The 15526-nt window shown below is 21.2% G+C and overlaps 1 protein-coding gene across 1 annotated transcript; it reads right to left on the reverse strand. All coding sequences in view use genetic code 6, as the record gives it.

Moving 5' to 3' along the window:
- Positions 1-10179: 10179 nt before the first annotated feature.
- SS50377_21295 (All-trans-retinol 13,14-reductase) lies at positions 10180-11877 on the reverse strand (the record flags this gene model as incomplete). Its single annotated transcript, XM_067905231.1, has 1 exon — positions 10180-11877. The coding sequence occupies one exon, from the start codon at positions 11875-11877 to the stop codon at positions 10180-10182; it is 1698 nt and encodes a 565-aa protein (XP_067768713.1).
- Between the last annotated feature and the right edge of the window lie 3649 nt (positions 11878-15526).

A 15526-nucleotide genomic window follows, 5' to 3' on the forward strand; every position in this document is an offset into this window, starting at 1 on the left:
TATAGTAATATAGATATAGTAATATAGTAATATAGTAAATATAGTAATATAGTAATATAGTAATATAGTAATATAGTAATATAGTAATATAGTAATATAGTAATATAGTAATATAGTAATATAGTAATATAGTAATATAGTAATATAGTAATATAGTAATATAGTAATATAGTAATATAGTAATATAGTAAATATAGTAATATAGTAATATAGTAATATAGTAATATAGTAATATAGTAATATAGTAATATAGTAATATAGTAATATAGTAATATAGTAATATAGTAATATAGTAATATAGTATATAGTAATATAGTAATATAGTAATATAGTAATATAGTAATATAGTAATATAGTAATATAGTAATATAGTAATATAGTAATATAGTAATATAGTAATATAGTAATATAGTAATATAGTAATATAGTAATATAGTAATATAGTAATATAGTAAATATAGTAATATAGTAATATAGTAATATAGTAATAGTAATATAGTAATATAGTAAATATAGTAATATAGTAATATAGTAATATAGTAATATAGTAATATAGTAATATAGTAATATAGTAATATAGTAATATAGTAATATAGTAATATAGTAAATATAGTAATATAGTAATATAGTAATATAGTAATATAGTAATATAGTAATATAGTAATATAGTAATATAGTAATATAGTAATATAGTAATATAGTAATATAGTAATATAGTAATATAGTAATATAGTAATATAGTAATATAGTAATATAGTAATATAGTAATATAGTAATATAGTAATATAGTAATATAGTAATATAGTAATATAGTAATATAGTAATATAGTAATATAGTAATATAGTAATAATAGTAATATAGTAATATAGTAATATAGTAATATAGTAATATAGTAATATAGTAAATATAGTAATATAGTAATATAGTAATATAGTAATATAGTAATATAGTAATATAGTAATATAGTAATATAGTAATATAGTAATATAGTAATATAGTAATATAGTAATATAGTAATATAGTAATATAGTAATATAGTAATATAGTAATATAGTAATATAGTAATATAGTAATATAGTAATATAGTAATATAGTAATATAGTAATATAGTAATATAGTAATATAGTAATATAGTAATATAGTAATATAGTAATATAGTAATATAGTAATATAGTAATATAGTAATATAGTAATATAGTAATATAGTAATATAGTAATATAGTAATATAGTAATATAGTAATATAGTAATATAGTAATATAAGTAATATAGTATATATAATATAGTAATATAGTAATATAGTAATATAGTAATATAGTAATATAGTAATATAGTAATATAGTAATATAGTAATATAGTAATATAGTAATATAGTAATATAGTAATATAGTAATATAGTAATATAGTAATATAGTAATATAGTAATATAGTAATATAGTAATATAGTAATATAGTAATATAGTAATATAGTAATATAGTAATATAGTAATATAGTAATATAGTAATATAGTAAATAGTAATATAGTAATATAGTAATATAGTAATATAGTAATATAGTAATATAGTAATATAGTAATATAGTAATATAGTAAATATAGTAATATAGTAATATAGTAATATAGTAATATAGTAATATAGTAATAATAGTAATATAGTAATTATATTGTATATAGTAATATAGTAATATAGTAATATAGTAAATATAGTAATAATATAGTAATATAGTAATATAGTAATATAGTAATATAGTAATAATAGTAAATATAGTAATATAGTTAATATAAGTAAAATATAGTAATATAGTAAATATAGTTAATATAAGTAATATAGTAATATAGTAATATAGTAATATAGTAATATAGTAATATAGTAATATAGTAATATAGTAATATAGTAAATATAGTAATATAGTAATATAGTAATATAGTAATATAGTAATATAGTAATGATAGTTAATATAGTAATATAGTAATATAGTAATATAGTAATATAGTAATATAGTTAATATAGTAAATAGTAAATAGTAATATAGTAATATAGTTAATATAGTAAATATAGTATATAGTAATATAGTAAATAGTATAAGTAATATAGTAATAAAATTAGTAATATAGTAATATAGTAATATAGTAATTAGTAATATAGTAATATAGTAATATAGTAAATATAAGTAATAATAGTAATATAGTAATATAGTAAGTATATATATAGTAATATAGTAATATAGTAATATTAAGTAATATAGTAATATAGTAATATAGTAATATAGTAATATAGTAATATAGTAATATAGTAATTATAGTAAATTTATAGTAATATAGTAATATAGTAATATAGTAATATATAAATAGTAATATAGTTTAATATAGTAATATAGTAATATAGTAAATTATAGTAATATAGTAATATAGTAATATAGTAATATAGTAATATAAGTAATAATAGTAATAGTAATATAAGTAATATAGTAATTATAGTAATATGTAATATAGTAATATAGTAATATAGTAATATAGTAATATAGTAAAAATATAGTAAATATAAAAGTAATGATAGTAATATAGTAATATAGTAAATATAGTAATATAGTAATATAGTAATATAGTATTATATAGTAAAAAGTAAATAGTAAATATTAAGTAATATAGTAATATAGTAATATAGTAAATATAGTAATATAGTAATATAGTAATATAGTAATATAGTAATATAGTAATATAGTAATATAGTAATATAGTAATATAGTAATATAGTAATATAGTAATATAGTGTAATATAGTAATATAGTAATATAGTAATATAGTAATATAGTAATTATAGTAATATAGTAATATAGTAATATAGTAATATAGTAATATAGTAATATAGTAATATAGTAATATAAATATAGTAATATAGTAATATAGTAATATAGTAATATAGTAATATAGTAATATAGTAATATAGTAATATAGTAATATAGTAATATAGTAATATAGTAATATAGTAATATAGTAATATAGTAATATAGTAATAATAGTAATATAGTAATATAGTAATATAGTAATATAGTAATATAGTAATATAGTAATATAGTAAATATAGTAATATAAGTAATATAGTAATATAGTAATATAGTAATATAGTAATATAGTAAATATAGTAATATAGTAATATAGTAATATAGTAATATAGTAAATATAGTAATATAGTAATATAGTAATATAGTAATATAGTAAAATATAATATAGTAATATAGTAATATAGTAATATAGTAATATAGTAATATAGTAATATAGTAATATAGTAATATAGTAATATAGTAATATAGTAATATAGTAATATAGTAATAGTAATATAGTAATATATAGTAATATAGTAATATAGTAATATAGTAATATAGTAATATAGTTAAATATAGTAATATAGTAATAATAGTAATATAGTAATATAGTAATATAGTAATATAGTAATATAGTAATATAGTAATATAGTAATATAGTAATATAGTAATATAGTAATATAGTAATATAGTAATATAGTAATATAGTAATATAGTAATATAGTAATATAGTAATATAGTAATAATAGTTAATATAAGTAATATAGTAATATAGTAATATAGTAATATAGTAATATAGTAATATAGTAATATAGTAATATAGTAATATAAATAGTAATATAGTAATATAGTAATATAGTAATATAGTAATATAGTAATATAGTAATATAGTAATATAGTAATATAGTAATATAGTAATATAGTAATATAGTAATATAGTAATATAGTAATATAGTAATATAGTAATATAGTAATATAGTAATATAGTAATATAGTAATATAGTAATATAGTAATATAGTAATATAGTAATATAGTAATATAGTAATATAGTAATATAGTAATATAGTAATATAGTAAATATAGTAATATAGTAATATAGTAATATAGTAATATAGTAATATAGTAAATATAGTAATATAGTAATATAGTAATATAGTAATATAGTAATATAGTAATATAGTAATATAGTAAATATAGTAATATAGTAATATAGTAATATAGTAATATAGTAATATAGTAATATAGTAATATAGTAATATAGTAATATAGTAATATAGTAATATAGTAATATAGTAATATAGTAATATAGTAATATAGTAATATAGTAATATAGTAATATAGTAATATAGTAATATAGTAATATAGTAATATAGTAATATAGTAATATAGTAATATAGTAATATAGTAATATAGTAATAGTAATATAGTAATATAGTAATATAGTAATATATAAGTAATATAGTAATATAGTAATATAGTAATATAGTAATATAGTAATATAGTAAATATAGTAATATAGTAATATAGTAATATAGTAATAAGTAATATAGTAATATAGTAATATAGTAATATAGTAATATAGTAATATAGTAATATAGTAATATAGTAATATAGTAATATAGTAATATAGTAATATAGTAATATAGTAATATAGTAATATAAAAGTAATATAGTAATATAGTAATATAGTAATATAGTAATATAGTAATATAGTAATATAGTAATATAGTAATATAGTAATATAGTAAATATAGTAATATAGTAATATAGTAATATAGTAATATAGTAATATAGTAATATATAGTAAATAATATAGTAATATAGTAATATAAGTAATATAGTAATATAGTAATATAGTAATATAGTAATATAGTAATATAGTAATATAGTAATATAGTAATATAGTAATATAGTAATATAGTAATATAGTAATATAGTAATATAGTAATATAGTAATATAGTAATATAGTAATATAGTAATATAGTAATATAGTAATATAGTAAATATAGTAAATAGTAATAGTAATATAGTAATATAGTAATATAGGTAATATAGTAATATAGTAATATAGTAATATAGTAATATAGTAATATAGTAATATAGTAATATAGTAATATAGTAATATAGTAATATAGTAATATAGTAATATAGTAAATATAGTAAATATAGTAATATAGTAAAATAAAATATAGTAATATAGTAATATATATATAGTAATATAGTAAATATAGTAATATAGTAATATAGTAATATAGTAATATAGTAATATAGTAATATAGTAATATAGTAATATAGTAATATAGTAATATAGTAATATAGTAATATAGTAATATAGTAATATAGTAATATAGTAATATAGTAATATAGTAATATAGTAAATATAGTAATATAGTAATATAGTAATATAGTAATATAGTAATATAGTAATATAGTAATATAGTAATATAGTAATATAGTAATATAGTAATATAGTAATATAGTAAATATAGTAATATAGTAATATAGTAATATAGTAATATAGTAATATAGTAATATAGTAATATAGTAATATAGTAATATAGTAATATAGTAATATAGTAATATAGTAATAATAAATAGTAATATAGTAATATAGTAAAATATAGTAATATAGTAATATAGTAATATAGTAATATAGTAATATAGTAATATAGTAATATAGTAATATAGTAATATAGTAATATAGTAATATAGTAATATAGTAATATAGTTAATATAGTAATATAGTAATATAGTAATATAGTAATATAGTAATATAGTAATATAGTAATATAGTAATATAGTAATATAGTAATATAGTAATATAGTAATATAGTAATATAGTAATATAGTAATATAGTAATATAGTAATATAGTAATATAGTATATAGTAATATAGTAATATAGTAATATAGTAATATAGTAATATAGTAATATAGTAATATAGTAATATAGTAATATAGTAATATAGTAATATAGTAAATATAGTAATATAGTAATATAGTAATATAGTAATATAGTAATATAGTAATATAGTAATATAGTATATAGTAATATAGTAATATAGTAATATAGTAATATAGTAATATAGTAATATAGTAATATAGTAATATAGTAATATAGTTAATATAGTAATATAGTAATATAGTAATATAGTAATATAGTAATATAGTAATATAGTAATATAGTAATATAGTAATATAGTAATATAGTAATATAGTAATATAGTAATATAGTAATATAGTAATATAGAATATAGTAATATAGTAATATAGTAATATAGTAATATAGTAATATAGTAATATAGTAATATAGTATATAGTAATATAGTAATATAGTAATATAGTAATATAGTAATATAGTAATATAGTAATATAGTAATATAGTAATATAGTAATATAGTAATATAGTAATATAGTAATATAGTAATATAGTAATATAGTAATATAGTAATATAGTAATATAGTAATATAGTAATATAGTAATATAGTAATATAGTAATATAGTAATATAGTAATATAGTAAATATAGTAATATAGTAATATAGTAATTATAGTAATATAGTAATATAGTAATATAGTAATATAGTAATATAGTAATATAGTAATATAGTAATATAGTAATAGTAATATATAATATAGTAATATAGTAATATAGTAATATAGTAATATAGTAATATAGTAATATAGTAATATAGTAATATAGTAATATAGTAATATAGTAATATAGTAATATAGTAATATAGTAATATAGTAATATAGTAATATAGTAATATAGTAATATAGTAATATAGTAATATAGTAATATAGTAATATAGTAATATAGTAATATAGTAATATAGTAATATAAATATATTATAGTAATATAGTAATATAGTAATATAGTAATATAGTAATATATAATATAGTAATATAGTAATATAGTAATATAGTAATATAGTAATATAGTAATATAGTAATATAGTTAATATAGTAATATAGTAATATAGTAATATAGTAATATAGTAATATAGTAATATAGTAATATAGTAATATAGTAATATAGTAATATAGTAATATATAATAGTAATATAGTAATATAGTAATATAGTAATATAGTAATATAGTAATATAGTAAATATAGTAATATAGTAATATAGTAATATAGTAATATAGTAAATAAATATAGTAATATAGTAATATAGTAATATAGTAATATAGTAATATAGTAATATAGTAAATAGTAATATAGTAATATAGTAATATAGTAATATAGTAATATAGTAATATAGTAATATAGTAAATATTAGTAATATAGTAATATAGTAATATAGTAATATAGTAATATAGTAATATAAGTAATATAGTAATATAGTAATATAGTAATATAGTAATATAGTAAATATAGTAATATAGTAATATAGTAATATAGTAATATAGTAATATAGTAATATAGTAAATATAGTAATATAGTAATATAGTAATATAGTAATATAGTAAAATAAATAGTAATATAGTAATATAGTAATATAGTAATATAGTAATATAATAATATAGTAATATAGTAATATAGTAATATAGTAATATAGTAATATAGTAATATAGTAATATAGTAATATAGTAATATAGTAATATAGTAATATAGTAATATAGTAATATAGTAATATAGTAATTATAGTAATATAGTAATATAGTAATATAGTAATATAGTAATATAGTAATATAGTAATATAGTAATATAGTAATATAAATATAGTAATATAGTAATATAGTAATATAGTAATATAGTAATATAGTAATAATATAGTAATATAGTAATATAGTAATATAGTAATATAGTAATATAGTAATATAGTAATATATATAGTAATATAGTAATATAGTAATATAGTAATATAGTAATATAGTAATATAGTAATATAGTAATATAGTAATATAGTAATATAGTAATATAGTAATATAGTAATATAGTATATAGTAATATAGTAATATAGTAATATAGTAATATAGTAATATAGTAATATAGTAATATAGTAATATAGTAATATAGTAATATAGTAATATAGTAATATAGTAATATAGTAATATAGTAATATAGTAATATAGTAATATAGTAATTTTATAGTAATATAGTAATATAGTAATATAGTAATATAGTAATATAGTAATATAGTAATATAGTAATATAGTAATATAGTAATATAGTAATATAGTAATATAGTAATATAGTAATATAGTAATATAGTAATATAGTAATATAGTAATATAGTAATATAGTAATATAGTAATATAGTAATATAGTAATATAGTAATATAGTAATATAGTAATATAGTAATATAGTAATATAGTAATATAGTAATATAGTAATATAGTAATATAGTAATATAGTAATATAGTAATATAGTAATATATAAGTAATATAGTAATATAGTAATATAGTAATATAGTAATATAGTAATATAGTAATATAGTAATTATAGTAATATAGTAATATAGTAATATAGTAATATAGTAATATAGTAATATAGTAATATAGTAATATAGTAATATAGTAATATAGTAATATAGTAATATAGTAATATAGTAATATAGTAATATAGTAATATAGTAATATAGTAATATAGTAATTATAGTAATATAGTAATATAGTAATATAGTAATATAGTAATATAGTAATATAGTAATATAGTAATATAGTAATATAGTAATATAGTAATATAGTAATATAGTAATATAGTAATATAGTAATATAGTAATATAGTAATAGTAATATAGTAATATAGTAATATAGTAATATAGTAATATAGTAATATAGTAATATAGTAAATAATATAGTAATATAGTAATATAGTAATATAGTAATATAGTAATATAGTAATATAGTAATATAGTAATATAGTAATATAGTAATATAGTAATATAGTAATATAGTAATATAGTAATATAGTAATATAGTAATATAGTAATATAGTAATATAGTAATATAGTAATATAGTAATATAGTAATATAGTAATATAGTAATATAGTAATATAGTAATATAGTAATATAGTAATATAGTAATATAGTAATATAGTAATATAGTAATATAGTAATAGTAAGTAACCTTATATGCTTTTAAATAGTAACTAACTACTCACGTATACGACTTAGGTTACATAACAAGAGTTAAAGCTAAACCTAATTCTCTAATTAGTTTCACCAAAGGTAATGATATGATTATAAATGAGTATTTAGAAATCTATAATTTTTTATAGATTTAGTAGTTTGTTATTATCTATTAAGGTTTCAAATTCAAATTATGGATCAAGTTAAAGAATCACTTCAAATAATAAATAGTTATCATATTCTGTTGTGTTATGGGCATATGAATATGTCACATCATACGTTTTAATATTAGTAACATATGTCTAATAGATCTTATTAGTTGGTATCAAGTGATAAAATATAATTCCACTAGTAAGCTACTATCATCAAACACAAGTGTATCTCATTATTAATTAAAAAAACGATATATCATCATTCGCGTTGCGAACACTGAAATACCTTTCCTTTTCTAACATAAAATTGGTATATATTTATTTACTTATGGTGGCTTACTACTAATCTAATCAAGTAAGATCTAAAGTGCGTTGTCTGAGATATCATAGACAGAATTACCTAAAAACAGTGATATTTGCATTTCAATTAGCATGCATTAGGATATTTATACTACTTGGGATTAAAAAAACTGAAGAATAATTCGAATATAATCTTATAAAAATGAGTATATAATTAGTATATCTTAATTATTATATAAAATATCAGATCAAAATTGTATGAATGGTAAAATAATGTAAATGTCATATATACCTAACAAATAAGCAAGCGATATTTGAATGAACAAGATCGGTACGTTATGTTTATATTAATTTAATGAAGCATATCTTACTTTAATATAGGATGAGTACTCTAATTATATGTAAAATATATTCAAAATTTTAAGCTTAAAAATACTTCGGAGCAATCTGAACATTCTGAGACGCATATATTTTAAGTAGTAATACTAAATAGGCAATATCATGGGATCTTTGCGTGGAAAAATAATTCAATAGCAAAGCTCAGAGAAATATTTATTAAGATGCATCAAGCACTTATATGATTCAACACCATAGAAAAAACATCACTAATAGATCATAACCTATAAACTACAATATCTATTGTTTTAGATAGGTTTTCTTGATTTTAATATCTGCTGTAGTAAACATACAGGGGAGAACTGTTAATAGTTATCTGATCAATGAGCACCTAATCAAAAGTTATAAAAAGTAAATGAGTAAATTATATTTTATCGTTTTTGCTGTATTTTAAATGGATAAATAATAAATCATAATATTACCTGTCATTTCACTGCCTCAATTATTCTAGGAATCTCAATTAAGGTTGTACAGACTGCTGCTATTACTAGCGCACAGAACACCGTAAATATAATCTTCTTCAGCAAAATATGCTGATCCAAGATCTTGGTTGCCGTCATATCACCACAAATAATAGCTCCAGTAAATCCACCGCCTGGGAAGCTCCACGCAGATGAAAAGCACAAGTTTTTGTACATGGGATGGAAATTCTTCATTCTGTGTTGAGAACCAAATTCGTCAGGATTGTATCCATATAGTGATCCAGATTCACTTCTTGTGTATCTACGCATTGTGTTAGGAGTACCAACCTCTATATGATCAATCACAGCCTTTATGCCAGGGTAGTATTACTCTAGTCTATTGATGTAAATATCAGCAACTTCCTATTTCTTCAGCTTATATGCATCTGGAGTAAGATCCTTCCACTCCTGAATATAGGCTGCGGTAGTAATATTACAGAAAGTTCTGCCTGATGCGGTTAACCTGGAATCGACTTTTGAGTGGTCTACAAATACAAATGAACGTTCTTCTATCTTTTCATACGCCACTAGGTTAAGGTCAGAGAGTGGGCGTGACAGATCGTTAGAGAAGAAAGTAGAGTATGCATTATTGGGGAAAAGCGTATTGAGATCAGCATTGCATACGAAGTAAATGACAAACAAAGATACTGCTGGCGCCTTACGTTTAGACCTCTCATCAAAAGTATTTTTAAGCTTCGGTATCATTCTGCCAAATACTAGGTCTGGAGCACAATTGCAAACAATCTTGTTGGATTTGGAAATCTTAGTCAGGTTTACATTTACCTAAGTTTTGGTTTTTCTATCGAAGTAGCTCACGCCAGTACAAATTGGTTTCTTAGCATGTTCGTCCTGAAGAATTATCTTAGTTACATCCGCCATGAGCCGCACTTCGCCACCATGCTCGCGGATCACTGAAACCAGGTAATTTGAGAGGGTTCCTGAGCCACCTTAAATCTAAACAGCTTTCTGGTAATAGCAACACTAAGGAATGGCGTGATAGATTAGATTCATATTGTAAGGATTGTCGGAGTAGTAAACAATGTTTGTGTTAATTACATTTTTGAGCTTTTCATCAGTAATATAAAAATCCAACCATTAACCTATAGTATGTTTTCTGATCATTGGCCAGGTGAAGTGGACAGAGTGTACAATGGGGAAGAAAAAGAACTAGAAGTAACCCATGTTATAAGGAAGCGTAGTAGCACATCTGGCAGTATTGTATATTTTTTTGAAGTATCTTCTGATACCCTTCTCTTCATGAGGGAACTTTTCAATCAGATAATTTCTTGCATTATCTAGACCATGAGGTATAGAATAGTGATTCTCTTTATCTGCTATATCCCAGACTGAGTTAGATGACACAAAGGTTATATTTTTATCAATACCTAGTTCTTTAAATATCCTGTGTTTTCCATCTGTCTTCTTATCTCCAAGATCCATCTCGTGCAAAGCCACTTCATACACATCCTTACCACGTTTGAAGGTAGTTGCACACCCTCCTGCCTGGAAGTGCTATTCAAGGACAATAACTTTCTTCCCATTAAGGGCAAGCTTAGCAGCACAGATCAGACCACCAAGACCAGAGCCTATAATAATATGATCAAATTTATTCTGAAGACTACTATCTGTAGGACTGTAAAGGATTCCGAGTTCACTCGTCATTTTAGAAATGCCCTGTTTTAAAAATGTTATTAGTTAATTATGATTATATTATAGGAAATATATAGAGTAATAAAGATAGGTATTATTGTCTTATATATAGTATACTTAAAATTTATGAGATAAAATGCCAGATAATGTATATTAAAATTTATATTTACCTTGTTGTATAAAATTTAAACAGTGTATTCTTCTAAATAATTTTTATTTAGAAAAACTAAAATTGTAATGTAATATGTAAAATTAATTATATTTATTTTATATATATCTTAAAATAGTGTCAATGAAAATTTTACTGTGACTATAGTATTTCAATATTATATGTAATAAGCGATTTTTTTAATACGTATAAAATGCAACTTTTGCAGTATAATATACTATTTATTATTTTTTCTAAACATATATAAATAAATAAATAAATAAATAAATAAATATATATTTAAAGTATTTAACTACATTATACATTTGTAGTGTGACTTTTATCTCAATTACTGACTATTGAATTAATTGATATGTATTTCACCATTTTTATCAAATAATAGTATGATAAGTATTAAAAGTAAATTTTACAGTATACAATATCACAAATTACCAAGAAAGATATTGATCAGGCTAAGTAAATTGTAGAATGTGTTAAAATAATAGTTTTTAAGTCTATTTACAGGTTATCTATACCGCATATCCAAAATTTTATTTAAGTAGTAACTTATCTACAATTACCAATAACATTAGCGTGCAGAATATGGCTTTAAAAGAACCAGAATATTCTATTGCTAAAAACTTACATTATCTTAAGAATTATTATTAATAACGAATATAACACAACTAACCGCTTACTCGCAGTAGTCAAATTCACATGCACAAACTGCTCGTCAATAGCTTGCAAAAACACGTAGCCATAATTTCATAGTTGTGCTTGAATTTGTATGGATTTTATTTGCTGAAATTCGAGTTTAAGGAAAAGGTAATTTGAGCATTTTTAGTTAATTTTTAGAGTTTTAGACGCTTTTGAATGGAAATTCAAAGTGTGAAATTATTATTTACTTGTATGTTTTGCAAGCGTCGTAAGATGCTGAGTCGCACAGGTGGCTGCGTAATACTCAGTCAATTTGTGAGATTCTTGATTCCGTAGGGTTGTTTGCATTATGGCGGTGCACAGATGTAAGCAATTTATTTTTAGCATGCTGACGTGATCAATAGGTTAAAAAGAGGGTTGAACGGGTAGATTAATTTTAAAATTTCGTAGTTTGATGTTTAATAAGCCTAGGCTGGAGTTGGAAAGGCGAAGATGAAAAGATTGCAGACTAAATATGAAAAGAGAGCATGAGCTTATGCTTTAAGTATCTGGCGGGATTTCAAAAAATAGTTATTCTGAATCGATAGAAAACTTTGTATAATGCAAATCCATAGATATCCCAAAATGCATATATTTTAGTAATATGATGTGGGTTATGGATTTGCGGGTATGTAATAGACTGGCAAAGTTGCTGTATGTCAATAAAAATTTTTAGATCAGGAGGTTAATATTTTGATCGTTGCAGGTGTAAAATTATTGAAAATGGAATTAAACTCAGCTATAGCTCACCAGATGAATGTGAAATCTGTGCATATTAATTTATCGCTAATAGGGATGGAAGTATGTGCCTGTTGTTAACTTGTGCTGACTAAACTGTTCATTGGGGTATGATAGCTAATGTGGGCAGTGCTGGGCTAATTTATAGTTTAACTTGTTTTAATGCGTTTTAGGGTCTCCAACAGGTTGTTACCTTGAGAATATATATGTTAGAGAACAACTTATGTTGATATTGGAACTTGTTTGAGCACGGCAGTTAATTATAATAGTTATTTTTATGCTGACAAGAGGGCTGCGATATTGCCAAGCTTAATGGGTGCGTTATGATGATATAAAAAGTTGTATAAGTATGGGTATGTATAAATAGATCAAGGTGTGTAAGATCTGTGCCAGGGTGGTTCTAATGCTTGTGATGTCTGCGATGGAGAAATGAGTTATCTATCGAAACTGCGAGAAGGGAACTTAAAAAAATGTACTTGGCTTTAGTTTTATTGTTTATATTATTATAAATGGTAATACAAATATAATTAGTGAGCGAACCAAGTAAAGTGCGGAAAAAGCGATTACGTCAACTTAAATTCATTCATTCGATTTTAACAAAATAAAATTCATAGATTTAAATTATCTTAATCACCTTTAGGTAGTTAACTTTATTTACTTACTACGTTAGTGATGCCTACCGACGCTGGGCGGAAGATGCAGGGCGACTTGAGTTGATGCGTTTATTTTATATTGTATACTAATATATAATAGGTTCGTAACACATAATTGGAAAGAATGCCAGCGGAAATGGGATGCGATGCCAAATCGGAATGCTGAAAGAACTAGCCTGATAATAGTATTATATGGACATAAAGATGATACTATACGCGATATAATCAATTTTACCATTACGGTAATATCGAAGCAGAGCATCGTGATATTTTAGCGCTGGCGCACCATTTGAGTGCATCGCCAGAAATTTATTGGAAATGCAGACACAGCCAGCTGGGAAGGTTATACCATGAGTAGCTGCTACGAGGGCTAGTTTCCTGCAATTTGCTTGTTTCCATAATTATTGGTTGAGGTCTCAGGGTGGTGGAAGGTCTATAGTACAGAAGTTTCATAAACAAAATTCTGCGAACTTCCTGATAACGGTGTCCAGAGTGTTATGTAATTGATATATGATGCCGCGGACGTAGTGGAGTGAGTGACGCATTCCACAGTGCACGAGAGCTGGATCCTCACCTCTACCATACAACGCAAGGAGAGGCAGATCACTGTGCCAGGAAATACATACAGGATGCACAATAAATATTATAATTGACTTGCGCCGAAGGATGGGCAGCACGCCAATCTGCCTAAGGGCCACGCCAATAGAGACCTTGTCTGCAATTTTTAATATATTATTAAATATAGTATTATATACAATACTACCAGTTTATATGATATATGGCTGAAAGTGCAATTACTTACTACCTAACATATTTAATTACACGGGCTTCACTCAAAATGACAAATCCACTATCAGTAGACTTCGCAGTGCACCAATACGCGATTTGTGATGGAGAAGTCAAAGTCGAAAGAAATACCTAGGCGATGATAACGTTTACCATAGAAGGCAGCGAGATCACATAGTCCAGTCAGTTGGACATGAGTTGCAGGTACATACTCCGATCAGCTATTACCACCAAGGAGCAGCTGTGCGCGATCTAGGTAGTCCTGCTCTACAAGAAGCTGGGGAAAATTGCGCAGAATGTTCAGTTTTAAATATCATAATTAAAAAAGATAATTAACTCGCGAGATCCAAAATTTTGGGACAATACAGGCCTAGTTGCAGCACAGATGGGGCTTACGGTGCGTTCGACAAGATCCACACGAAACCCTGATTTTGCTAAATTTGCATAGAGCATCGAAGACTACCATTTGCAGTACTTTTCGCTATACAATAGTTTTGACACGAAAAAGATTCTTTATCCTGAAGTTATAAAAGATTTAAATTTTCATGAAAATCAGGTACTATTGTAGCTAGCAGCTATTAAGTACCAGACTGATGGCAAGTATCCTCTAATTCTGCCGTTGATTTTTGGGTACTCGGCA

This window comes from Spironucleus salmonicida, chromosome 1, assembly GCF_000497125.1.
Source record: "Spironucleus salmonicida strain ATCC 50377 chromosome 1, whole genome shotgun sequence".
Classification (NCBI taxonomy): domain Eukaryota; phylum Fornicata; order Diplomonadida; family Hexamitidae; genus Spironucleus; species Spironucleus salmonicida.